General features: G+C 41.2%; 1 protein-coding gene across 2 annotated transcripts in view; it reads left to right on the top strand.

Moving 5' to 3' along the window:
• The window catches only part of RCAN3 (RCAN family member 3), a 67,068-nt gene that overhangs the window by 4,107 nt on the left and 35,089 nt on the right, over positions 1 to 27,872 (top strand). For both annotated transcript variants that reach the window (XM_073615478.1, XM_073615477.1), the window contains exons 2-3: positions 17,031 to 17,272; positions 18,414 to 18,587. In XM_073615478.1, coding sequence (XP_073471579.1) covers positions 17,078 to 17,272; positions 18,414 to 18,587 — 369 coding nt within the window. In that variant the 5' untranslated portion in view covers positions 17,031 to 17,077. The remainder of the gene's footprint in view (positions 1 to 17,030; positions 17,273 to 18,413; positions 18,588 to 27,872) is intronic.

Below are 27,872 nucleotides of genomic sequence, written 5' to 3'. Positions count from 1 at the left end.
CACAAGACGTTCTTTAATTGGTGGCTGGGGTGACTTCAAATTCAAAGAGATAACGCCATGTATTTAGTTTTGTTTAAAAAAATGTTTTCTGATTGGAGGTATAAGAGTGAACAACCCCCTGTGTTCGGTATGCAGATGGTCATTAGCTGAGCAGCACCCAGAAGAAAGTATCACTGACTACTACAGTCAATTTTTGCATCCCTAGCGGCCCTCTAGATGTGAGATACCAAGGGTTAAAGAGAATCTAGCTGAACTAATATATGTTTAAACCAGGTTCACTGCTCGCTTAGTCAAGCGGAAAATTAAAATAAATTTTACTTAGCTGTTCCTCCACTCCCCCAGCAATTGGCCATCTCCTGTGCTCTAGCAGTGGAATATTCCTTGGCCTCCTCATGTCCAATGTAGGGCCATTGGTCTCTGCAACATTCTTGATAACATTAGAGGCATCCAACCTCTGGCTTGCAGGGGAGAAGAGGCTGCAGGGACTGGTCTAACAGTGAGGAGGAGCCTGTGGGAGCATAGGATAAGGTGGGTAAAACATATGCTATACCTGTTCCCCCTAGACATACATGAGCAGTTAACTCTTATGCCCTGTACACACGGTCGGATTTTCCGACGGAAAAAATGCAATCGGTTTGTTTTGTCGGAAATTCCGATCGTGTGTGGGCTCCATCGGATTTTTCCGTCGGAATTTCCGACACACAAAGTTTGAGAGCAGTCTATAATATTTTCCTACAAAACATAAATAATAATGCGCCAACCAAAGCAAAAAAGCAGCCAGCACAACAATCAGACTAATTGTAACGAAGGTGAGAAAATAGGTAAGTGTGGCGCTAAACAATACATGTGCGTTATTGGGTGAAACCTGACAGAATAGATGTCTGAAAGGAAAAAAAAACCCAATAAAGTGTATTTAATGAAACACAAATATAATCGTGTATAGACTGATATCTGGACGTTTAAGTCAAAAAATAAGTGACACAAGAGTGAAAATAAAAAACAATATAAGTGTTAAACTAATAAACACTAAAAGGACCCTATATAGACTGGTAGTGACACTAGTAGAATCGGGTCACCGTGAAATAGTGATGAACTCATATAAAAAAATATTTAGACTCACAAGGATCTTTTAAGGGTACAGTAACACAAATGTAATAAACATAAAGTGAAAGAATGAAAGTGAAGATGATGCGTCACAATAACGGCATGAGCTGCTAAACTAAACTAAAAGTCCAATCTGGATGGATAGATGGCTAACATAGCTAGAAGTCCAACACAAATGAATAGGTAGACATCTAGGAATGTAGCAGGAAGGTCAGCAGCAACAGAAACCTAATGGTATGAGGCCCTTAGATCCAGGGATGGCATCCACAAAGTAAGGTATCCAACATATGTGAGAAGGGGATAGGCAAGAATACCCTTACCGGCAATGGTGGACTCCACAGCCAGCGGCTTAGGAGTCAGACAAGCTTAAGATGAGGATAAGAGATGTTTTCCACAGCAGCTGAAGATGGTGGAGACAACTGCGACACTCACCGGCCAAACCTCTCTGGTTTCAGAAACTCCAGATATCCCAGATGCAAGTGGGGAACTGTTTACAAAGATGTTACCTCCATGGAGTTGGAAAAGGTCCTCAAGAAAAATGGGATCAGAAAAGAAGACTTCCCCATAGTGTAAATAAGCTTTTTGAGGAGCTTTATTTAAAATTACAACAATAAAATACACCCTGACCCAAAAAATTAGAGTCAGGTATAGAGCAATAAAAAGCGCTTAGATCAAAAATAGTAGCAAGACAGGCATAAACACCCGACGCGTTTCGTCCGATGGGACTTCAACTTGGGTACATGACTGTCTGCCACACAAGCCTGTATATATATGTAAAACCTATAATTACTGAATCCTAGCAGCTGTTCGCGCCATGTACGCCGCCACTTCCGGGTCGCTCGGAAAATGGCGTCAGCATAGGTGTTAAACCAATCACAAGGGCCATAGGTCTGGCTCTTAACCAAGCCTCAATATGGTATATCCAATAAGAATGTAGTGTGGACGGCGTCACCTCTCACGTTCCACATTCAGGAGCAGGTGACGCCCGTCCGCCAATTAAATCCCGGGGCCGGGGAATGACACACCCAGCGGGACACGTCAGATCCCATGACCAATCATGGCCAAAGTGGGAGAGGTGCACGGCGTCCAGTGGGAGACCGCGCTGAAAACGTGTGACGTCAATCCGGTCAAAGCCGGAAATGGCGAAGGGACTGTGGAAGGCATATGCGGATCAAGCCTCACTGTGGTGAGGCTGATGGATGTAAACACAATACATACTGCGGCCTGGAACGCAAATGCGATCCAACCCTCTAAGTGGGGGGGTAAGTGCCATACAGAATGGAAAGGAAGCTAACCATGGCGCAAACATTGCTAAGGAAATGATGTTTACAGTGTATTCCAATCTAGCCAAAACTAAGAGAGTTTGTAAAACATTAACAGAAAAAATCTAGAAAATGGTTAAAAATAATGGATATTAATATACACGCATTTATAAGTAATAATGGTATCCATATTTGAGACTGAATAGTAGATATTAATATGCACTTATTATAACAGTAGACCTATCGAAGGTGATAATAAGACAGGAGTATATGGACATATAATATAGAAACTACCTGTACCCAAAAAATAAAGTGAATGATGGTCAATTTAAAGGGTCATAATTAATTAGGTAGTATGGGAAGAAAACTCATAACAGTATTCTACAGTAGAAGTGTATAAACTATCAATTAGTGACCTATGGGTCATTATAGATGAAATGGAAACCAAAAAAAAATAAAATGTTTGGTAATACGATTGAATAAGTAAATAGAACATAAATGATGGGTAAACAGAAAAATCAGCCAGCTGATCACCACAAAGATTGGCCAGTTACTCCCCAGAGTAGAGGAGAGAGTGGGGAGGGGAACCATTGCATCTCCATCAGGACTGGTTGATAAAAGCGTTTATATCCCAGTCGACATTGAGACCAAATGGCAAGCAACATTTTAATTGGTGTATCCAGAAGGTCTCCAGTCTTGATACACCCCTCTTCAGGGACGCACCCCTCCAATGTGGGATAAACTTATCGATAACTTGAAACTGTATGCCTTTTGGATTTTGATTATGACATCGCAAAAAATGCTTAGGGACACTATGGTTTGTGAGGCCCTTTTTTATATTAGCTATATGCTCGTTCCCTCTCACGGACAGCGTGCGTATAGTTCGGCCTACATATTGTTTTTTGCAAGGACACGTGATCAAATAGACCACGTATCTAGTTTCACATGTCAAAAAGTGTTTGATCCGATATTCTTTCCCTGCGGAGGTAGAGGTAAACGTATCAGTTCTCCTCCTTCCACAGACATTATGCAAGCAAACGTTACACCGTTTGCAAGGGAAAAAACCTTTCATGTTGTGAAAGAAAGAGCGAGTCACGGGGGGGTCAATGGTGTTAGGGGCGATTTGGCTTCTAATAGATGGAGCCCCTCTAAAGATTACACCACCCCGTTCCGGGAGTACAGGGCCCAATATTGGGTCATTTTTGAGGACCCTCCAGTGTCTCTCTAAAATCTCTTTAATCTGTTTATGTTGTATAGAGAAATTTGTTAGAAGAGACCATTTATGTTTGTTATCAGAGCCACTTTTAGGTGGCCCCACCAACAGAGATTCTCGGCTAATCTGGGCAATATTTTTGATTTCATTGTCAATAGCTACAGAATCATAACCCTTATCGATAAACCTAGACCTTAAAATCTGTGTCTGGTGAAAGTAATCTGTGAGGTTACTGCAGTTGCGTCTAATCCGTGTGAACTGGCTACGTGGTACTGATTTCAGCCAGGTAGCATGATGGCAACTATCGACCGGAATGTAACCATTCCGGTCGGTGGGTTTAAAGAACGTTTTGGTTTCCAAACGATTACCCGCTACTAACAACATTTTTATGGCCCGTTGGGAGGAGGATGTCGTCTATGCCCTTGATCCCCCAGAGTTAGTTTTTTGGGCGAGGTACATAGACGACATCCTCCTCCTGTGGAGAGGGAGTGTTGAGTCTTTACACGTTTTCTTGGGTAAACTCAATGACAATGAGATTGGGATAGAGCTGAAGTATGAGGTCAGTCCCTCTGCTATTCATTTTTTAGACTTAGAGATAGTAGTAGCGGGTAATCGTTTGGAAACCAAAACGTTCTTTAAACCCACCGACCGGAATGGTTACATTACGGTCGATAGTTGCCATCATGCTACCTGGTTGAAATCAGTACCACGTAGCCAGTTCACACGGATTAGACGCAACTGCAGTAACCTCACAGATTACTTTCACCAGACACAGATTTTAAGGTCTAGGTTTATCGATAAGGGTTATGATTCTGTAGCTATTGACAATGAAATCAAAAATATTGCCCAGATTAGCCGAGAATCTCTGTTGGTGGGGCCACCTAAAAGTGGCTCTGATAACAAACATAAATGGTCTCTTCTAACAAATTTCTCTATACAACATAAACAGATTAAAGAGATTTTAGCGAGACACTGGAGGGTCCTCAAAAATGACCCAATATTGGGCCCTGTGCTCCCGGAACGGGGTGGTGTAATCTTTAGAGGGGCTCCATCTATTAGAAGCCAAATCGCCCCTAACACCATTGACCCCCCCGTGACTCGCTCTTTCTTTCACAACATGAAAGGCTTTTTCCCTTGCAAACGGTGTAACGTTTGCTTGCATAATGTCTGTGGAAGGAGGAGAACTGATACGTTTACCTCTACCTCCACAGGGAAAGAATATCGGATCAAACACTTTTTGACATGTGAAACTAGATACGTGGTCTATTTGATCACCTGTCCTTGCAAAAAACAATATGTAGGCCGAACTATACGCACGCTGTCCGTGAGAGGGAACGAGCATATAGCTAATATAAAAAAGGGCCTCACAAACCATAGTGTCCCTAAGCATTTTTTGCAATGTCATAATCAAAATCCAAAAGGCATACAGTTTCAAGTTATCGATAAGTTTATTCCACATTGGAGGGGTGCGTCCCTGAAGAGGGGTGTATCAAGACTGGAGACCTTCTGGATACACCAATTAAAATGTTGCTTGCCATTTGGTCTCAATGTCAACTGGGATATAAACGCTTTTATCAACCAGTCGTGATGGAGATGCAATGGTTCCCCTCCCCACTCTCTCTTCTACTCTGGGGAGTAACTGGCCAATCTTTGTGGTGATCAGCTGGCTGATTTTTCTGTTTACCCATCATTTATGTTCTATTTACTTATTCAATCGTATTACCAAACATTTTATTTTTTTTGGTTTCCATTTCATCTATAATGACCCATAGGTCACTAATTGATAGTTTATACACTTCTACTGTAGAATACTGTTATGAGTTTTCTTCCCATACTACCTAATTAATTATGACCCTTTAAATTGACCATCATTCACTTTATTTTTTGGGTACAGGTAGTTTCTATATTATATGTCCATATACTCCTGTCTTATTATCACCTTTGATAGGTCTACTGTTATAATAAGTGCATATTAATATCTACTATTCAGTCTCAAATATGGATACCATTATTACTTATAAATGCGTGTATATTAATATCCATTATTTTTAACCATTTTCTAGATTTTTTTCTGTTAATGTTTTACAAACTCTCTTAGTTTTGGCTAGATTGGAATACACTGTAAACATCATTTCCTTAGCAATGTTTGCGCCATGGTTAGCTTCCTTTCCATTCTGTATGGCACTTACCCCCCCACTTAGAGGGTTGGATCGCATTTGCGTTCCAGGCCGCAGTATGTATTGTGTTTACATCCATCAGCCTCACCACAGTGAGGCTTGATCCGCATATGCCTTCCACAGTCCCTTCGCCATTTCCGGCTTTGACCGGATTGACGTCACACGTTTTTAGCGCGGTCTCCCACTGGACGCCGTGCACCTCTCCCACTTTGGCCATGATTGGTCATGGGATCTGACGTGTCCCACTGGGTGTGTCGTTCCCCGGCCCCGGGATTTAATTGGCGGACGGGCGTCACCTGCTCCTGAATGTGGAACGTGAGAGGTGACGCTGTCCACACTACATTCTTATTGGATATACCATATTGAGGCTTGGTTAAGAGCCAGACCTATGGCCCTTGTGATTGGTTTAACACCTATGCTGACGCCATTTTCTGAGCGACCCGGAAGTGGCGGCGTACATGGCGCGAACAGCTGCTAGGATTCAGTAATTATAGGTTTTACATATATATACAGGCTTGTGTGGCAGACAGTCATGTACCCCAGTTGAAGTCCCATCGGATGAAATGCGTCGGATGTTTATGCCTGTCTTGCCACTATTTTTGATCTAAGCGCTTTTTATTGCTCTATACCTGACTCTAATTTTTTGGGTCAGGGTGTATTTTATTGTTGTAATTTTAAATAAAGCTCCTCAAAAAGCTTATTTACACTATGGGGAAGTCTTCTTTTCTGATCCCATTTTTCTTGAGGACCTTTTCCAACTCCATGGAGGTAACATCTTTGTAAACAGTTCCCCACTTGCATCTGGGATATCTGGAGTTTCTGAAACCAGAGAGGTTTGGCCGGTGAGTGTCGCAGTTGTCTCCACCATCTTCAGCTGCTGTGGAAAACATCTCTTATCCTCATCTTAAGCTTGTCTGACTCCTAAGCCGCTGGCTGTGGAGTCCACCATTGCCGGTAAGGGTATTCTTGCCTATCCCCTTCTCACATATGTTGGATACCTTACTTTGTGGATGCCATCCCTGGATCTAAGGGCCTCATACCATTAGGTTTCTGTTGCTGCTGACCTTCCTGCTACATTCCTAGATGTCTACCTATTCATTTGTGTTGGACTTCTAGCTATGTTAGCCATCTATCCATCCAGATTGGACTTTTAGTTTCGTTTAGCAGCTCATGCCGTTATTGTGACGCATCATCTTCACTTTCATTCTTTCACTTTATGTTTATAATATTTTCCGACAACAAAATTCTGATTGTGTGTACACAAATCCGACGCACAAAGTGCCACGCATGCTCAGAATAAATTAAGAGACGAAAGCTATTGGCTACTGCCCCGTTTATAGTCCCGATGTACGTGATTTACGCCACCGCATTCAGAACGATCGCATTTTCCGACAACTTAGTGTGACCGTGTGTATGCAAGACAAGTTTGAGCCAATATCCGTCGGAAAAAATCCATGGATTTTGTTGTCGGAATGTCCGACCGTGTGTACAGGGCATCATTGTGTGGTCACAGCCCCACTGCAAAGGAGGACTCTAATCCATAAGGGTCCTTTTTCAGGCACTTCCTGCAGTAGAGTGACAACACTCTGTTCTTGTCTTATTGCTCTCCTGTGTTGCCACCTTGTCGTGTTGGCTTATAATGGCAACACATCTTGTACATACATAGTTCACTATTGTCGTCATCCAGTAACCTGCCCTGAGAAATGTCATAATATTACTGAAGTGCATGTTTTTAGGCAGAAAGTGGCTACAAAGAGGCTGCAGGAGATCGGCAGCGTTGCAGTTTCATCAAAGGATGGAAAAAATGTGAAAACAAGTCTTCTCCTTTCTCCCTTTTTTTTTTTTTTCTTTTTTTATAGTTCACACATGCAAAGGAAATGCCACTCAGCTGGGATTCAGACCTGCTTTATGATGGGCCATTGCCAGCATGCCTTCATTAGTGTCTTACCAGTTTTTTGTAATTTTACTGGGATATGTGCTTATCAACTAACCATGAACAACTTGTTTGTGAGGGGTCTGATGAAACACATCTTGGCAAACAGCAGAAGCCACACTGAAAAAAATCTTTCAGCCCCCACAATTCCACTGCAATAAGAAAAAAAAAAAGTAACCCTAGGGCCCGGGCCTGTTTCAATAGGCTATGCTTCCTTTTAGCCACAAGATGGCTCTGTCACATAGAAACCCTGTCTGTTTCCTGAGCAGGAAAGTGCAGATCTTCCACAAAAAATCATTGTAGCCGAAATATAGGAGAATAACCACTGGATATCTTTTTATTTATTTATTTTTTTCATAAAATATATAGTATCTCACAAGTGAGTACACCCCTCACATTTTTGTAAATATTTTATTATATCTTTTCATGTGACAACACTGAAGAAATGACACTTTGTTACAATGTAAAGTAGTGAGTGTACAGCTTGTATAACAGTGTAAATTTGCTGTCCCCTCAAAATAACTCAACACACAGCCATTAATGTCTAAACCGCTGGTAACAAAAGTGAGTACACCCCTAAGTGAAAATGTCCAAATTGGGCCCACAATGTCATTTTGTTTGGCCACCATTATTTTCCAGCACTGCCTTAACCCTCTTGGGCATGGAGTTCACCAGAGCTTCACAGGTTGCCACTGGAGTCCTCTTCCACTCCTCCATGACGACATCACGGAGCTGGTGGATGTTAGAGACCTTGTGCTCCTCCACCTTCTGTTTGAGGATGCCCCACAGATGCTCAATAGTATTTAGGTCTGGAGACATGCTTGGCCAGTCCATCACCTTTACCCTCAGCTTCTTTAGCAAGGCAGTGGTCGTCTTGGAGGTGTTTGGGGTTGTTATCATGTTGGAATACTGCCCTGAGGCCCAGTCTCCAAAGGGAGCGGATCATGCTCTGCTTCAGTATGTCACAGTACATGTTGGCATTCATGGATCCCTCAATGAACTGTAGCTTCCCAGTGCCGGCAGCACTCATGCAGCCCCAGACCATGACACTCCCACCACCATGCTTGACTGTAGGCAAGACACACTTGTCTTTGTACTCCTCACCTGGTTGCCACCACACACGCTTGACACCATCTGAACCAAATAAGTTTATCTTGATCTCGTCAGACCATAGGACATGGCTCCAGTAATCCCATGTCCTTAATCTGCTTGTCTTCAGCAAACTGCGGGCTTTCTTGTGCATCATCTTTAGAAGAGGCTTCCTTATGGGATGACAGCCATGCAGACCAATTTGATGCAGTGTGTGGCGTATGGTCTGAGCACTGACAGGCTGACCCCCCACCCCTTCAACCTCTGCAGCAATGCTGGCAGCACTCATACGTCTATTTCCCAAAGACAACCTCTGGATATGATGCTGAGCATGTGCACTCAACTTCTTTGGTCGACCATGGTGACGCCTGTTCTGAGTGGAACCTTTGCTTTTAAACTGCTGTATGGTCTTGGCCACCGTGCTACAGCTCAGTTTCAGGGTCTTGGCAATCTTCTTATAGTCTAGGGCTAGGCCATCTTTATGTAGAGCAACAATTCTTTTTTCAGATCCTCAGAGTTCTTAGCCATGAGGTGCCATGTTGAACTTCCAGTGACCAGTATGAGAGAGTGAGAGCGATAACACCAAATTTAACACACCTGAGACCTTGTAACACTAACATATCACGTGACACCAATTTGGACGTTTTCCCTTAGGGGTGTACTCACTTTTGTTGCCAGCGGTTTAGACATTTAATGTTGAGTTATTTTGAGGGAGCAGCAAATTTACACTGTTATACAAACTGTACACTCACTACTTTACATTGTAGCAAAGTGTAATTTCTTCAGTGTTGTCACATGAAAAGATATAATAAAATATTGACAAAAATGTGAGGGGTGTACTCACTTTTGTGAGATACTGTATAGTTTGTATGGATGACCTCACACTGTCATTGCAAAGTGTTCGTTCTCAAAGTCAACAAAGGCATGTGGCTATGCATAGTGCCTAACAATGGGTAACTCAAGCACTGCATTGTGAGGGGCGTGCTACCTGTATGTGGACTTTTTTGGGGTTTTTGTTTTTTTTTTGTTGTTTATTATTTTTTGCAGGGAATGTGGGGTGCAATATTGCACTGTTCCAGATATTACAAAAGTGATGAACTGCGTTTATAGAAGAATTCCCACCACAAATGTTTTCTGTATTCTGCGCCCAATGTATAAATTATATGTAGCACCTTGTCCTGTTTCAGTTGTCTCAGTAGATCCAGAGCTAGTGTGGTTGGCAGAGTGCCCCCTGTCCCTCACTGCTGTCTGACCATGCTACTCTGAATGAGACAAATAATTACCACTGATTGACAGCTCTGGCCTTGTGCACCAAACACTTGCTCAGGACCAGCACCAACACAGCACAAGCAGAGGGAGGTGACAGCTAGAGTAGGTGTGTCAGGTCGCTTGCCTAATAAACTGTCACAGGCACATTCACAGCAGATGGGAGCAGGAATCAAGTGAGCTCTGCCTGAGCTCCACAGCAGTTATGCTGGCGTTCTCCTTCCTTTCCCCATTAAGACTCATATGAAGATGACTGTCAGTAGCACTTCTGCACTAATTGGCTTAATTGATGTCAATAATGAACAATAGAAACCCACACAAATTAGGATTCTGTAAGGGGAAGAGCTGACAAGCTGGACTGGAACAAGTATAAAAGTGATTGTCACTAGAATCATTCAACTTCCACTTGACAAAGGAAGGACATGTATTTTTAAATTAATCCATAGACCAGAATTTAATTTTTCAGGTATTGTTATTTCTTTAAATCTTGAAGCGGACTATCAGTCATTTTTTTCATCTTTCCATCTATTAAATCTTCTGCCCTTGTTGTTTTAACCTTTGATAGTAAAACATTTTTTTTCTGCCAGTAAATACCTTATACAGCCCACTTCCTCTTTCTTGTCTGGTAATTAGCCTAGGCTTATGACATCATGTGCAGCTCTCTCTCTAACTCTCGTGAGAGTTTGACAGCAAGGGAGGACGGATGAGTCACTGCAGAGCCAAGAAGAGCTGTAGAGCTGGAGGGGGGTGAATGAGAGGGGGGAGATAACAGGAGACTTCAGAGATTCATGTGTATTCATCGAGAGAGGAGAAATGTGCAGGCAAGCAGTGGTGTGTGTGTGTGTGTGTGTATATGTGTGTGTGTGTGTATATATATATATATATATATATATATATATATATATATATATATATATATATATATATATATATATATATATATATATATATATAAATTTTATCTCTATATTTTATCTCTATCCACTTAAGCCCCGGACCATTTGGCTGTCAAAAGACCAGAGCTTTTTTTGCGATTTGGCACTGCGTCGCTATAACTGACAATTGCGCGGTCGTGCGATGTGGCTCCCAAACAAAATTTTCCCCACAAATAGAGCTTTCTTTTGGTGGTATTTGATAATCTCTGCGTTTTTTTTATTTTTTGCGCTATAAACAAAAAAAAATTGCGACAATTTTGAAAAAAACAATTTTTTTTACTTTTTGCTATAATAAATGTCCCCAAAAAATATATAAAAAACATTTTTTCTTCCTCAGTTTAGGCTGATATATATTCTTCTACATATTTCTGGTAAAAAAAAATCGCAATAAGCATTTATTGATTGGTTTGCGCAAAAGTTATAGCGTCTACAAAATAGGGGATAGTTTTATGGCATTTTTATTAAAAAAATTTTTTTACTAGTAATGGCAGCAATCAGCGTTTTTTTAGTGTGACTGTGACACGGCGGATCTATTCTAACTGTGGGGGGGAGGGGCTATGTGTGACACGACACTGATCACCGCTCCCGATTACAGGGGGCTGTGATCAGTGTCCTGTCACTAGGCAGAACGGAAAATGCTTGTTTACATCAGTATTCCCTCGTTCTTCCTCTCCGTGACATAGAGTCAGCGGGACCCGCGATCACACTCACGGAGGTCGCGGTGGGCGCGCGCACACCCGCAAACCGCTTCCTAAAGGGCAACGTACCGGTACGTTAATCTGCCTGTATATGCCCTTCTGCCGACGTATATCGGCGTGAGCCGGTCGGCAAGCGGATATATATATATATACAGATACAGTTGTTCTCATAAATTTACATATCCTGGCAGAATTTATGATTTCTTGGCCATTTTTCAGAGAATATGACTGATAACACAAACTTTTCTTTCACTCATGGTTAGTGTTTGGCTGAAGCCATTTATTATCAGTCAACTGTGTTTACTCTTTTTAAATCATAATGGCAACAGAAACTACCCAAATGACCCTGATCAAAAGTTTACATACCCCAGTTCTTAATACCGTGTATTGCCACCTCTAACATCAATGACAGCTTGAAGTCTTTTGTGGTATTTGTGGATGAGGCTCTTCATCTTCTCAGATGGTAAAGCTGCCCATTCCTCTTGGCAAAAAGCCTCCAGTTCCTGTAAATTCTTGGGCTGTCTGTCTTGCATGAACTGCACGTTTGAGATCTCCCCAGAGTGGCTCAATGATATTGAGGTCAGGAGACTGAGATGGCCACTCCAGAACCTTCACTTTATTCTGCTGTACCCAATGACAGGTCAACTTGGCCTTGTGTTTTGGATCATTGTCATGTTGGAATGTCCAAGTATGTCCCATACACAGCTTCCTGGCTGATGAATGCAAATGTTCCTCCAGTATTTTTTGATAATATACTACATTCACCTTGCCATCAATTTTAACCAAATTTCCTGTGCCATTGTAGCTCACACATCCCTAAAACATCAGTGATCCACCTCCGTGTTTCTCAGTAGGAATGGTGTACCTTTCATCATAGGCCTTGTTGACTCCTCTCCAAATGTAGCGTTTATGGTTGTGGCCAAAAAGCTAAATTTTGGTCTCATCACTCAAAATGACTATGTGCCAGAAGGTTTGAGGCTTGTCTCTGTGCTGATTGGCCTATTGTAAGTGGGATACTTTGTGGCATTGCAAAGTAATGGCTTTCTTCTGGCGACTCGACCATCCAGCCCATCTTTCTTCAAGTGCCTCCTTATTGTGCATCTTAAAAACAGCCACACCACATGTTTTCAGAGTCCTGTATTTCACCTGAAGTTATTTGTAGGTTTTTCTTTGCATCCCGAACAATTTTCCTGGCAGTTGTAGCTGAAATATTAGTTGGTCTACCTGACCGTGGTTTGGTTTCAACAGAACCCCTCATTTTCCACTTCTTGATTAGAGTTTGAACATTGCCGATTGGCATTCTCAATTCCTTGGATCTTTTTATATCCCTTTCCTGTTTTATACAGTTCAACTACCTTTTCCCACAGATCCTTTGACAATTCTTTTGCTTTCCTCATGACTCAGAATTCAGAAACGTCAGTGCAGCACTGGATGAAAGATGCAAGGGTCTGTCAGGAGTCCAGAAACTCATTGACCTTTTCTACATACACACTAATTACAATTACAAACAGATCACAGGTGAGGATGGTTACCTTTAATAGCCATTCAAACCCCTTTGTGTCAACTTGTGTGCATGTTATCAGGCCAAAATTAACAGGGTATGTAAACCTTTGATCAGGGTCATTTGGGTAGTTTCTGTTGCCATTATGATTTAAAAAGAGTAAACATAGTTGATTGATAATAAATGGCTTCAGCCAAACACTAACCATGAGTAAAAGAAAAGTTTTGTGTTATCGTTCATATTCTCTGAAAGATGGTCAATGAATCATAAATTCTGCCAGGGTATGTAAACTTATGAGCACAACTGTGTGTGTGTGCACGCGTGCACGTCTGTCTGTCTGCCTCTGTGTGTCTGTGTAAATCAAGGAAGTGAACAGGCAGCAGCTTCTGCTACCCACAGTTAAAATGGTTGCAGCCAGACTCAGTGGAGGGAGATTTCTCCTGCATATTTGGCAAGTGCAAAATCACAGTATATATAAAATAATATGCAAAGTGGTGGGAGGGAAGCTTCAGAATGGCAAAGATGGTTTTTATTACAAATTATGTGAGCAGACTGCAGTTGCTCTTTAACTCCAGGCAAACAGGTAAAGTGGACTTATGCCCCGTACACAGGAGCAGAAATTCCGCCAGCAAAAGTCCGATGAGAGCTTTTGGTCCGAAAATGCGACCGTGTGTATGCTCCATCGGACTTTTGCTGGTGGAATTCCAGCCAGCAAAAGATTGAGAGCATGTTCTCAATTTTTCGGTCAGAAAAAGTTCAGTTCGGAAATTCTGATCGCCTGTACCAATTCCGATGCACAAAATCCCTACGCATGCTTGGAAACAATTCGACGCATGCTCGGAAGCAGTGAACTTCATTTTCTCGGCTCGTCGTAGTGTTGTACGTCACCGCGTTCTTGACGGTCGAAAGTTCAGCGAACTTTTGTGTGACCGTGTGTATGCAAGGCAAGCTTGAAAACCATCCAAGATTTTTCTGACGGAAAATGTGTGTACGCGGCATTACACCTAAAAATGTAAAAAGTGCTCATGAGTAGGATTTTTACGGTGGAAGGGACCAATAGGGTTTTTTCTGTCATACATTTTTCTCCCTGCCTGTAAGCATTTATGTACACAGAGCTATGCATGTGCAATTCAGCATACATTTACAGTAGTATTGCTCTGCGCCATGATGGCTTAACTCCTGTGCACATGCATGGGAATTATGTCATCTCAGCCCAGCCAATCAAGCGGCCGAAGAGTTCAAACGTAGATGGATCTCCAGGAGAACATGGAAGCATCCATTACAGAAGTTAAATTCTGCTTAAAAAAAAAGAAACACAAAAGACTCTGCATGTCTCCTCTGAGCTCCACAGGATGTATTGCAATGCACATCGCGTTGCAATACATCCCTTCCCAGCTATTCTAGCCAGGGAAAGTGACAGGGTGACCTGGAAGTGATGTCATACACGTGGAGAAGAGCGGACGTGTGTCCGCTACTCCGCTGTTCTCCCTGCCCTCCACCCGCTGGCACCTGCCATGTCGGCCTTGGGCCCACAGATGGGCAAGCGGAGCCTGGAATACATGGCCATCCGAATGCTTCCGCCTGTCAGTTTTACACACAATCCTGGTGGCTGCAGCATAGCAGCAAAAGGGTTAATAAAAAACCCATACTGACGGGCGCCACTCTAGGATGGGCGCCTGTAAGCACATGCTTAATGTGTCTAGTGGAAAATCCGGCCCTGATTGTGCTCAACCAGTCTTGTCATGCAAGCACTCCTACCAAACGGCACACTCGGATCCTAAACCACCCTGCTAACTAAACTGCAGTTAAAAGTACTGAATATGTTAGGCAAACTGAGACTGTACAGTAGACACCGTAAGGTGCTGACTTCTACAGTAAAATCAAACTATAACGTTATGGGGTTAGTTTTTTATTGTGTTTGTTTTTTTGTTTTTTTTTTCCCCTGGCTCACTGGGGTAGAGGAATTTGAATGGCCTCCACAGAGTCTTGACCTCAACCTGATAGAACACCTTTGGGGTGAATAAGACCCCTTTCACACTGGAGGCGTTTTTCAAGCGCTAAATGGCTAAAAAATAGCGCCTGTAAAGCACCTGAAAAACGCCTCCCCTGCAACCCCAGTGTGAAAGCCAGAGCGCTTTCACACTGGAGCGGTGCGCTTGCGGGACCATAGAAAAAGTCCTGCAAGCAGCATTTATGGAGCAGTTTAGGATCAGTGTATACACCGCTCCTCCACCACCCCTGCCCATTGAAATGAATGGGCACCGATGCCGAAGCACCAGCAAAGCGCTTTGGCAGCGGCGCTTTTCGGGCGAATTTAACCCTGTCTTTTGGCCCCGCTAGTGGCCGAAAAGCGCCTCATAAACTACGGTATACCGCCGCTAAAACTAGCGGCGCTTTACGGTGCCAGTGGGAAAGGGCTCTTAGAGTGGAGACTGCGAGCCAGGCCTTCTCGTCCAACATCAGTGCCTGACCTCACAAATGCACTTCTGGAAGAATGGTTAAACATTCCCATAGACACTCCTAAACCTTGTGGACAGCCTTCTCAGAAGAGTTAAAGTAAAAAATAGAAGGCGCTTCTAAGTGCAGTATTAAGGAATATTTATTCATAAAAAGAGTTTAAAAAACACTTACAATGTAATAGATCAAATGAGCATCTCAGACAGCATAATAGACATCCTGTAGAGACCTTTGCCTCTAGGGGGAGGGAGAGCTGGCCCGCAGCTGTGACAGGAGAGGGAGAGGCGAGGAAGCAAGATAGCCAATGGACTTCTGGAACCATGCTGGAACGTATAGGCCCGGAGCGGATGTCAAGGGGGCGGTAACCCATTTTTGGAGCATAAGCAATTCGTGCCTTCATCAGACCTATCCAGGTCAGTCAAGTTCCTCCACCCCAAACTCGCTCATTCATGTCTTTATGGACCTTGTTTGTGCGCTGGTGCGCAGTTATGTTGGAACAGGAAGGGGCCATCCCCAAACTGTTCCCACAAAGTTGGGAGTATGAAATTGTCCAAAATATCTTGGTATGCTGACGTCTTAAGAGTTCCCTTCACTGGAACTAAGGGGCCAAGCCTAACCCCTGAATAACAACCCCACACCAAAATCCCCCCTCCACCAAATGATTTGGACCAGTGCACAAAGCAAGGTTCAAAAAGACATGGATGAGTGAGTTTGGGGTGGAGGAATTTGACTGACCTGCACAGAGTCCTGACCTCAACTCGATAGAACACCTTTGGGATGAATTAGAATGGAGACTGCCAGCCAGGCCTTCTTATCCAACATCAGTGCCTGACCTCACAAATGCGCTTCTGGAAGAATGGTTAAACATTCCCATAGACACACTCCTAAACCTTGCGGACAGCCAACCTTCCGGAATAAGACTGGGATGCCATTGAAGTTCATGTTCATAAACATATATATAGTGTGTGTATGTATATGTGTGTGTGTGTGTGTGTGTGTGTGTGTGTGTAGATAATATATATGAAATACCTGGCCGATGCCCCTGGAAGCTGGAAATCAAAAAAGTAGACACCTCTACTTCAGTGATCTCCAGTTGCTTCTGGGTTCTGTGCTGAGTGGCTGGCCTGATGAATTGTGATTACAGATGGTCAGCCTCTTGACATGGGCACCATTCAGAGAAGGCTTTGCATTCATTCATAAAGTGCAAGGCAATCTCTAATTGGATACGATGGAGAGGCAGGGTGGTGACGTCACAATACAGGAGAGCAGCTCCTAGATGTGGGACCTGGAAGCAAGGGGGAGATCATTGAGGTAGAACCTCTGATCTAGTTTATAATTTGTGGTCTGTGTGTTTGTGTTAGAAGTAATTTGTATTCATTCTGTAATGTTTTGCAGATTATTTTGATCACAAAGAGGATCTAAGGAGTTAACAAGCAGTAACAATGCTGAGAGACACCATGAAAGCGTGGAATGAAAGTTCAGATATATACAGCAGTGACCAAGAAGAGGAGGAAGAAGAGATGATCTTTGGAGAAAATGATGATGATCTTGAAGAACTAATGGATTTTAGTGACCTTCCGACATCTCTGTTTGCATGTAGCGTTCATGAGTCTGTCTTTGAGGTAGATGATCAGAAGGTATGTAGGACCCATTTGTTGTGTTTTAAATGTAAATAAATAAACGAATAAAACAGCTTGCACGTTAAAGCTAGGTTCACACTAGATGCCCCAATAGGTCATGTTTTCAGGCTTGCCATTCTTTTTTTTTTTTTGCACAGGTGATTTGATCAGTTTCACTGCCTTAGTAATTACCACAGCCATTTCATCTGAGGGAAATCCTGAAAACATGACCTGTTGGGGCTCCTTGAGGACTGGAGTCGAGAAACACTGGTTTAGATCTACAGTATATCAACAAAGATGAAACGTCCCATGCAGTATACCTAAGGACATTGCTAAGGATGCCTGTAATGTAGTCTCATGTTCTATGAATATGTTTCAGTGAGATTGTGACTCAGCAATAGCAAACTTTTAAATGTTGTAATTATTCTCACACTTGATCTTGCATGACATACACCTTATATACGTATCATGCTTTTCATGTGAGTTACTGGTAATGAGGTTCCCATATCTGTGGGATATACATCAGGAAGCATGAAATATTTGTACCTGAATATGACGACTTCTTTTTTATTAACAAAGAGTGGCACATACTGTATGTACGTACCACTCTTCTAAGCTGAGAAAATGTAGCAGATCCTGCTCTGGGGTGCAAGCCCAGCAATCTGCTCGTTGTTATATGCTGTGTCTGTTCCAGACACAGCACAGACCAGTTCAGATGGAGCTGCATTCTCCAAACCCCCCTCAACTACCCCACCTCCCTGCTAAGCTGAGTGCGGGAGGGAGGAGTAGGGTTCATTGCATGAGTATAGCGAGTAGTGTGAGCAGTTTGCAGACAATTCACATAGGCCTGACCTATATACTGAAATCCTGTAAGAGAGGACCCTGCGCCAGTTTCTGTTTTACTCTGAAACAAACACTGGCGTGGGTGGGGCAGAAAGACCTGAAATAATTCTATCTGGCTTGGCGTGCACCACAAATACTAATTTCCGGCGTCATTACATTGGCGCATAAACCTTTGTTATTACCCCCTAGGGTATCATAGACTGTATACTCGTTCCACAGCCATTGCAAAGAAAGACCATGGCGGCCTAGAGTTTGTTTTTTATGCTGCTATTTTAACGGAAGTAATTTAATTCCCAGTTTCTTTGTTTCCGTACAGGAAAGATTCAAAGCTCTCTTCACTATCTATGACAATGAGGTCTCCTTTCAGCTGTTTAAAAGCTTTAGAAGAGTTAGAATAAATTTCAGCAACCCAGAAGCTGCAGCTAGAGCAAGAATTGAGTTACATGAATCTGACTTCAATGGAAAGAAGTTAAAGTTATATTTTGCACAGGTAAAGTATAATGCATAAAACTTATACTGACATATGACTTAGAAGAGATATAGAAAAATGCTTTTTAAATGCAAGTCCTCCAAAATCCAGCCTCTTAATAATGGCTTCCTATATGATTTCCACCCTCCGTTACCTAGGCCTACAAACAGTACTCCCTTTCTAGTTGTCAGTCTTTTGACAATCCTATGTTACTGTACATTTTAATTACAGTATAATAAACATTCAGAATATAAGGCTCTGTAAGTATAACTGCATTGCTTTATGACTCTAAACTCCATCTGTTGAATAGGTGAATGTGAATGAATGAGGATGTTGCAACTTTGTTTTAGTATTTAGCCATTAAAGCTCATCCTTTTTTTTTTTTTTTTTTTTTTTTTGCCGTATTGAATAGCAGTAAAAAATTGTCAAGGGTTCTAATTTATCCCCACTCTTAAAACAAAACACAAAAAAGTTTTTGGCTTGACATACACTTTATTATAAAACTTCTGCTTAGTTCAAGCATTTACAGTGCTGATCTGCTCATGGGTTCAAAGACAATTGCCTTTTTTTTGTCTTATAAAGCAGTTTCTGAATGTCATATTGTAAAAATATCTAAACTTGCAAACAGGAAACTGTTCTAAGAAAAAGTTAGGACACCTTCTTTACAGTATGGCTGGATTTAGAACCTTTTATTCTGTGAAGATGTAATATCTATAATCTGATCCTATTATTAAATGCACTGCCCAGTAGATTTTTGCTTGATTACACAGTCCGAGTTCTGTCAGAGCTGAAATGAATTTTTTTGGAGATGTTCTGTACATCCACAGAGCGTGTCCAGGTTGCCATATTGCATTGAATTTTACAGAAAATTACAGCACAGCAGACTGAAAAATAATTTATAATAACATTAAATTAGAATGTGTGTGTGTATGTGTGTATGTGTGTGTGTATATATATATATATATATATATATATATATATATATATATATATATATATATATATATATATATATATATATATATATATATATATATATATATATATATATATATATATATATAAATAAATATATTTTATTTATTTTTTGTTATTTTCTATGAAAGTTGAGTTACACTTTAAACTTGGCCTTTAGCTGAGCCTCCTGCTTTATTCAATCTATTACTCTATTATATGGATTAACCACTAGGGTGCAGAACACAGAATTTCTCCATGGTGCTTAACATTTGAAGCAGCATAAATTCATTCAGAGCAACTGTCAAATGTAACCAATACATTTATGTAAGGTTGGACTTAAGAATAAAATCAGAACAGTAATTGGTATTGCCGTTGCTGACTGGTTCATCCAAAGCTAGTTAGGATGTATATTGCTGGTGGCTTGGGTGCTACTTTAAGTTTTCTTGCGTTTTTGAGACCGTTTCAAATCAGCACCATGTTAAGTTATGAATACCACTTTAAACATGGTCTTGTTCTTTAAGTGTTCTACTTCTCTTAAAAAGCGATGTGTAGAAAATTCAGTACATTGTGAAAGTTGCTTACCAGAAAGTGGTATTTTTTTTTTGGTTTAAATCGTACTTTTTAAATTTTGTATAGGTATCGGGTACAGGAAATTACAGACTTGGTAACCCCTTGTGCCAATCACTACAAAAAGTGGCATAATTTAATTAGAATTGTATTCTGAACTTTGTAGGGTTTATAAATCAGTAAAAAAAAATAAATAAATAAACAGTGAAAGTAAATGTAATCTTGAAAATCACAAAACACTCTAGTTCTGGCATTAAACAGCTTTGTGCAACTAAATACACCAACATACAGTATGTTGTTTACCTTTAATAGTGGCCTGCGGAATATTTTAATACCGTGGGCACATAATGAACATTTAAAGCTGGTCGCATGATAAGTGCAGCCAGCCTGATTGTGTGAAGAAGTAGTTGATAGAGACATTGGGGGTTATTTACAAAAGGCAAATCCACTTTGCACTGCAAGTGCACTTGGAAGTGCAGTCGCTCTAAATCTAAGGGGTAGATCTAAAATGAGTGGAAGCTCTGCTGATTTTATCATCCAATCATGTGCAAGCTAAAATGCTGTTTTTTATTTTCCTTGCATGTCCCCCTCAGATCTACAGCAACTTTACTTCCAGTTGCACTTTCAAGTGCACTTACAGTGCAAAGTGGATTTTCCTTTAGTACCCCCACTGTTTTATAAAGTACAGACAACTGGCCACTGCCCCCACCTATAACTGGTCTTTGCAGCAAGGAGCACATGGAAGGGTGACAGATGTCAAACAAAACGAAAGAAAATTCCCAGCTAAACTTGCAAGCCTGCAACCAACCGAATGAATCTGTCTAACAGTATGCGTTAAAAACAGGGCTTTAGTTTGCACACATTTGCAAATACATACATAAACTACAGAGCCCCAGTATTATCTGCAGTCCTAACTCTAAATTTTGAGAGCCTCGAAGTACATGCATTATAATGGCTAGGTAGAGGGCAGGTGAGTCTGGAGGGAGCCCACCCCTTCTTAAAGGCACAGGGGCGCACTTTACAGTATTCCAACAGTACAAACAAATGGTCATTGCCCCCACCTACAACTGGCCACACATTTGCAAGTACATGTGTAAGCTGCAGAGCCACTTCACAGCACACCAGTATTGTCTTCAGTCCTAACTCTAAATTTTGAGATTTTATAGTTTTATAAAGGAAATTATGCATAGACAAATAATTCCGCAGAATACCTCCTAGCATGTATTTGATATTGAAAACTCCCTCTAAGTCATTATGCACTTGGGTAATGAATGAAAGGTATAGAAAATCTGGTGAAATGTTGAGTGTACTTGGTATGTATGTAGTCTCTGTAAATCCTGTTCTATTTGGCATTAAATGTGTAAATCGTAGATTTACAATTTGTATGTTTCTGTTAAATGTCTAGCTATGCATTCAAGCCTGATCTGTGGATTTGGACCTTGAATATGCACACATTCATGCTAATTATGAGACCTATGATATTATTTGAGACATGATAACATTAGCTGCCACTTGCATTAAAAACAGAAATTATAATAGATATTGAAAAGGCAGAATGAAAAACGCTATAGGTTGCAAGTAAGAGATTTGGTGTGGCTACTAAACATCCATGCCAGTTAGATGTAACCACAGTTGCTCATAGCCAGACGTGTTGGAGGTCCAGTAACTTGATGTGAATGGACAGTTGTAGCTCCCTTACAAGGCCAACTTGTTTTCTGCATTCTTTATATGTTAAGACTTTTATATGATCTTGTGTAATTTACCATTATGTATACAAGTTTTTTTTTTTTTAGGCAGGTTGATATATATTTCAGTGTAAGCACTATTCAGTAAAGACAACCATGGTGGCCCTTGCATGAAGGAGACCTGTCCTGCCACCCCAACTTTGACCACAGAAGATACCAAACAATACCTACCATAACATATTGGTATACGTCACACAAACCAAATGTCATTGCATCTGCAGTAGACCTGTACAGCAGCCACAAATTATAAAGACTTTCTTGTCTCAAGGTAGAATTTTAGTGCATTGTAAAATTCAAAAGCAATGTAGGTGTCAGTTTATTGGGGTCTATAAAAAAGAAAGTACTGCACATTTTCAGAAATAAATAGTTCCCCCAAAGCACCAAAAGTTGTAAGCGTTGTCTCTCAGTACAGTCACTCTATAACCTTTTTACCCCAGCGGAAACTTAGAAATAATGTTATAGTATCTAGGACCCTCTTCTAAAACCAATTTATTGGGAGTCACTTAGAAAAATGCCCCATATATTGGTGACCAATTGGAAAAATGCTCTCCTTGCAGTGGTGGTCAGAATGCTAATTTTGCAAACAGCTAAAAAGATCATTGGTGTTATGATTTACAAAGCTCTTAATGACAATGATCCTTTTTTTACTTTGATATCGTAATATCTTGACATAAGGATGCAAGGTACATGAAATCTGTTAAATAATGTATGATTTTAGGATATTACCACTAAGTGCCACTGCCCGTACATGTACAGGTGGTGAACAAAATGGAAACACATGGGTAATGAGTGAAGTGGCTGTTGTCACCCCAGGTGAGTTTATTGCATTCATTTGAATTGCACTTTATCTCCTATCTTCCTTGCACATGAAAATGCATGGCTAGTACAATTTTTGGGTGTGATATTACATAGTTGCCATACTTTGCCTTATGCCCTCATAGCACCATCATAAATTATCATTGATGTTGAAGTAATGATAGCATATCTGTTTTGGTCAATTAAGAGCTGGAAAGTCACACCCAACAATGGCTCCTGTTCAGAACCATTAAGGCTTTATCTAGTAGCTTCAACAATAAGTTTTCCTTACCGTTTTTTAAAGCCTTGCCCTGTGCATGCTGAGATGCTGTTTTTTCTGCTTCATATCCCAAGAGCAGCCTTTTTGTAACTATAATTATCATTGGCATTTAGTTTAACATTTTAAAATGTTTTTGCACTATAAGGCCTCTTGCAGCTTGAAAAAGCTCAGTACAGCTTCTTTTTTTTTTTTTTTTACTGAGCTAAAATACAGCCCAATTAATTGTAATGTGCCTATGCACACAGGAGCATAAACAAGCACCGTGCATTCTTCAGTAAAAAAAAAAATATAGAAAAATCTGCTTTTTTGGTCAGTAATTTATGCCACATGGGCACAAATGCACGCAAATGCCCATTTACATATTGTGCAGAATGAGAAAAATGCGCAAATGCATATACTCGAAACTAAAAATCAGAATAAATGCGCTAATGCATACAAAATAAAACGTCTGAAAAAGTAGATGCTCAAACGGGTATCATGTGCAAGAGGCCTAATTGACTGTGTATTTCAAAGAGGGAGGGGGTAGAAAATTGCTGGTTTTGTCTACACAATTTTTAAAGGTTTTAGTGTATTTAAGTGAGGTAATAGCTCTTCCTATTGTAACATTAAGGCGGATTTCTTCACTTTCCCATGTTCCTGTGGATAGATTGTTTGAGCGTTTGGTGCCACTTGTTTTATAGCTGTATGATTGTAAATAATGGCTTTACATGTCATACGCAATTGTCACCCAGCCTAAGCTCCAAATACTGCCATGGTAACAGGTAAAGTCATGATTTGAAAATGCCTTAAATATAAAATTTAAAAAAATATCCTAAGTCCTTCCACACAATTTGTAACTCCACTTTGCTCCTTCTTTACAGCATTATACTCATCAGAATCCAATATCTGTTATGTTAAAAATTAATTTATCTGGTATTTTAAGGTGGTTGTAAACTTCGGACATGAAATATGAACAAAGCCTATTCTTCTATAGTGTGTACTTGTCTCAATTAAGAGCACAAATTGTCATTTCTGTCTGTTGCTTCGTTCCTCTGCTATCAGCATGAGTCAAGTATTCCTGACATCAAGAGAAAAAAAGGTGACAGGAGAGGGATCTACAGGAGAGGGAGCTCCAGCTGATTGACAGCCACTCTGTTAGACTCTATTCAGCCGCTAGCGGGGCGGTTTTAACCCCTGCTAGCGGGTGAAAAGGGGTTAAATCCACCCGCAAAATGCCGCTGCAGCAGTGCTTTGCCGGCGGTATAGCAGCGCTGCCCCATTGTTTTCAATGGGCAGGACCAGTGTATTCACCGCTCCTACGCCGCTGCAAAGAAGCTGCTGGCAGGACTTTTTGTGACGCCCTGCCAGCGCAGCGCCCCAATGTGAAAGCACTCGGGGCGCTTTCACACTTGGTTTGCAGCTGAGGCTTTTTTCAGGCGCTATTTTTAGTGCTGTAGCGCCTGAAAAATGCCTCAGTGTGAAGGGGGTCTTAATGTGTGCTGTGTGAAGGGAAGTGTGTCCATGAACTCTGCAGAGTGGAATTTCAGCTCTCTGCCCCTGTTTTTCTGACAGCTCAGACAAGCTTTATAAATGCTAGACTTTGAAGGGCTGTAGAGAAGACTGCAGATAAACAGGTACAACATATGTAGGAGGATTTGTTTCATCTGTGTACCACCTGAGGCCAGTCACTTCACTGGGTATATGTAAGGGTTTACAACCACTTTAAGTGAAGAAAATCGGGGTGCTTTTGTGGAATAACAGGTTATTAATTTTTGGTTGTGAAGGGTTAAAGTTGCTTTAAAGGATAAGTTCACCTTTGGGAACATGTTACATGTTCCACCCGTATTCACTGCTGCCCGATTTCACCCCCTGTGACAGCAGTACGGGTGGGAAGTTCCCTATACTAGCTATCACTTTTTTAAATCAGCATGTTCGTGCCACACGGCCATGTTATTAATTTGTAGAACTCTGTGTGTGAATGAACTACAAGCCCTGACATCCTTTGTGGCTTTCGGCTTGTAGTTCTCAATGAACTACCACAGTGCTGTGGTGCGCTGGGAGGGTTTATTGATTCTTCTTGTCAGTGTATCTGCCTGTCCATATGAGATGTACAGACACACAGATATACTGACAGGTCTGAACAATACCTGCATGGCATCAGCGATCTGCTGATTGTTGCTGCAATGCTTTAAAGCTCCCCAAAAAAAATATTTATAAATGCACATTTTTTTCCTGCAAACTTATCCTTTTAATTGTATACAGACTGTGTTCCATCTAAAGAGGTTCCCATTCACTTCTAGTCCCTAAGCCCGGGTTCACACCTATGCGAATTAGATGCGGCTTACACCGCATCTAATTCGCAGGACATTTTAAAATACATTCATATGAATGCATCTGGTTCACATATGTGCGTTGCATTCGCACTGCGCATTGCACAAAAAAAGTGTGCGTTTTTTGGGCATTGCGGTGCGAACTACAAGCCTATTATCTCCTATGGGAACGCATCTGATTCGCAGATGCATTGCGTTCTGAACAAGGATTTTCTCTTTCTCCTCACTACACCTCACCCTCTCCCCCCCCCCTCCCTCCCCCTCTCCCTGCTCTCTAATCCTGAGCAAAAACGCGATGAATCCGTTGAACAGGAGATTGTTATCTCCCCAGTGAAACCTGAGCTTCAATTCGCACCGCACAAGTGTGAAACCAGGCTAAAGGCCCGTACACACGGTCAGAAAATCTGAAGATAAACTTCGTCCGATGAACGATCTGCCGATTTTCTGATTGTTAGTATGCTGCTTTTGACAGCCGATTATGAATTTTCCGCAGACAAAAACTGGATATGCAGGCTTGAAATTTTTTGTCTGATGTGACCACAACGTCCAATTTTTTTTTTTTTTTTTTTCATGAGTACGGTTTTCTGACAAAAAAAAATCTGAAGAGCAAGACTAGGCATGCTCAGGAATGAAAGAACACATACAAAACAATTCAACACATTACGTCACTTCTGACGTTGAATTCTTTCGTCAGAAAATTTTCTGATAGTGAATACACTTTCGACTTGGGACTAGCATCAAACAAAAAACTGACAAATTCATCCAATAATCTGACCGTGTGTACAAGGCTTTAAACAGCACACAAAGCAGTTGTCACAGAAACAGGTGTCCCAATTGAAAGATTTTCTTTTTTTTCTCTTGTTCTGATGGAAAATGTTTTGGAATTCCCATTACATGTCAATGATCAACACGACAAATGGATTTTCCCATTGGGGACATGGACTGCAATATAAAAAAAACAAGGTTCTAATCCTTCACTTATCTAATTAAAGAATTGGCATTAGATACAATATAAAGCTAGATCAAGTGTACCCAGCACTTCATCTACTCAGTTAAAAAGACTAATTTCAGCCTGATCGTAGATAGAACTGCTATAATCATGCAAACACAACTACATCTTCATGCACATGTGTGACCTCATCATGCACATACAGTAAACCTTTTTAGCGTATTTTTACTTGCAGGGAGGACAGAAACCGCTGATAGGTAAGACACATAAATGCATGTAAATCTTACATCATATGTCAAGCCAACAGAACCTGGATGTCATTAATGTGCTAGAGCCTAGTCATAAAGCCCTAATAACACACAAAACACATCAAAGCTTTGCTGGGCAGACATTTGCTGTGAACTTTACAAAAACAGTGGCAGCAGAAAATTGCTTGGCTTTGCTTTTGGGTCTTTTTATTTGCCTAAAAATGGTAATTGTAGGTATTGAAAATTGCTGATCACAATACCTATAATTACTCCTACATTGCAGCTTTACTCAACGTACATTTGTATTGATAACGTGCAATGTGGTGGACATATGTAGTAAAATGCAGCTTATGACTAGGAAATGTTCACTGTTTGAAGTGACTTTGTGATGGTGAGAAAAGTATACAAAGGAGAGATTGTATATTTATTTACCTAGCTTTGTATTCAGCGATGTAAATAGAGCTGTTTTACCATAGGTGGTCTACATATTATGTATAATTCACAAAGCTGTGGCACAGATCAGCATGTACTGTCCTAGATAATTATACTGTGGCATGAAATCCACATAGTTTCCATTATATTTTTTTTAGCCTTTTGATATTTCTGACTGCATGAACAATGCTCCATATTTTTATGACATTGATTACAAATTTAAATTGACATAGTATTGTTGCATCATCATTCTCTCATGAAGCAAAAACTGAAAATGTGTTTTTATTTAAGTGTACATAAAGTGCCTAAGTGCCAGATAGCAAAAGAATGGGGTAGGGGACTGCTGGATTGATGTGCCTTCATCAGCAGGACCTGACTGTGAACCCACTGGATTATAACTGTAAATGTTCCATATATGTTAGTGCATTAATTAATGTTTTAGTAGTGTGAATAATGGAAAATTTCCTATCAAATACTTACTGTAATTTTCCTTTCCAGATGGACTCCATTGCAGCATACATTTGTGTAACTCTGCCTCCACTCCTACCCCGAAGGACTCCACTCCCTTAACCAGTTCCCACCTGGCCTATAGCAGAATGACGGCCGGGCGGTGGTTTCGTTATCCTGACTGGGCATCATATGACGTCCAGCAGGATAACATGCGGCAAACGCTGGTGCTGTGTGTCAGTCTGACACACTGCATCTCCAATCATGGTATGAACACAGCTGATCATCGCGTGAACCAGGAAGTGCCAGTAATTGGCTTTCCTCGGTTCGCTCTGACGGGGAGAGGGATCGGCGGCTTTCCCTGTCAAAGGGGGGTCTGTGCTGATGATCAGCACATTGATTATCAGCACAGCCCCCATCAGATGTGCCCATCCGCTGCCAATTAGTGCCCATCAGCTGCCAGTCTGTGCCCCATCAAGAACGCCTGTCAGTGCCCATAAATGTGCCAATCGGTGCCCCATCAGTAATGCCTGTCAGTGCCCTTTAGATGCCAATCAGTAATGCCTGTCAGTAGCTC

The sequence above is a fragment of the Aquarana catesbeiana genome, linkage group LG02 (assembly GCF_042186555.1).
Source record: "Aquarana catesbeiana isolate 2022-GZ linkage group LG02, ASM4218655v1, whole genome shotgun sequence".
In the NCBI taxonomy this organism is placed as follows: domain Eukaryota; kingdom Metazoa; phylum Chordata; class Amphibia; order Anura; family Ranidae; genus Aquarana; species Aquarana catesbeiana.
Note: the sequence above shows the minus strand (reverse complement) of the source record. Positions and strands in the feature narration are given on the sequence as shown.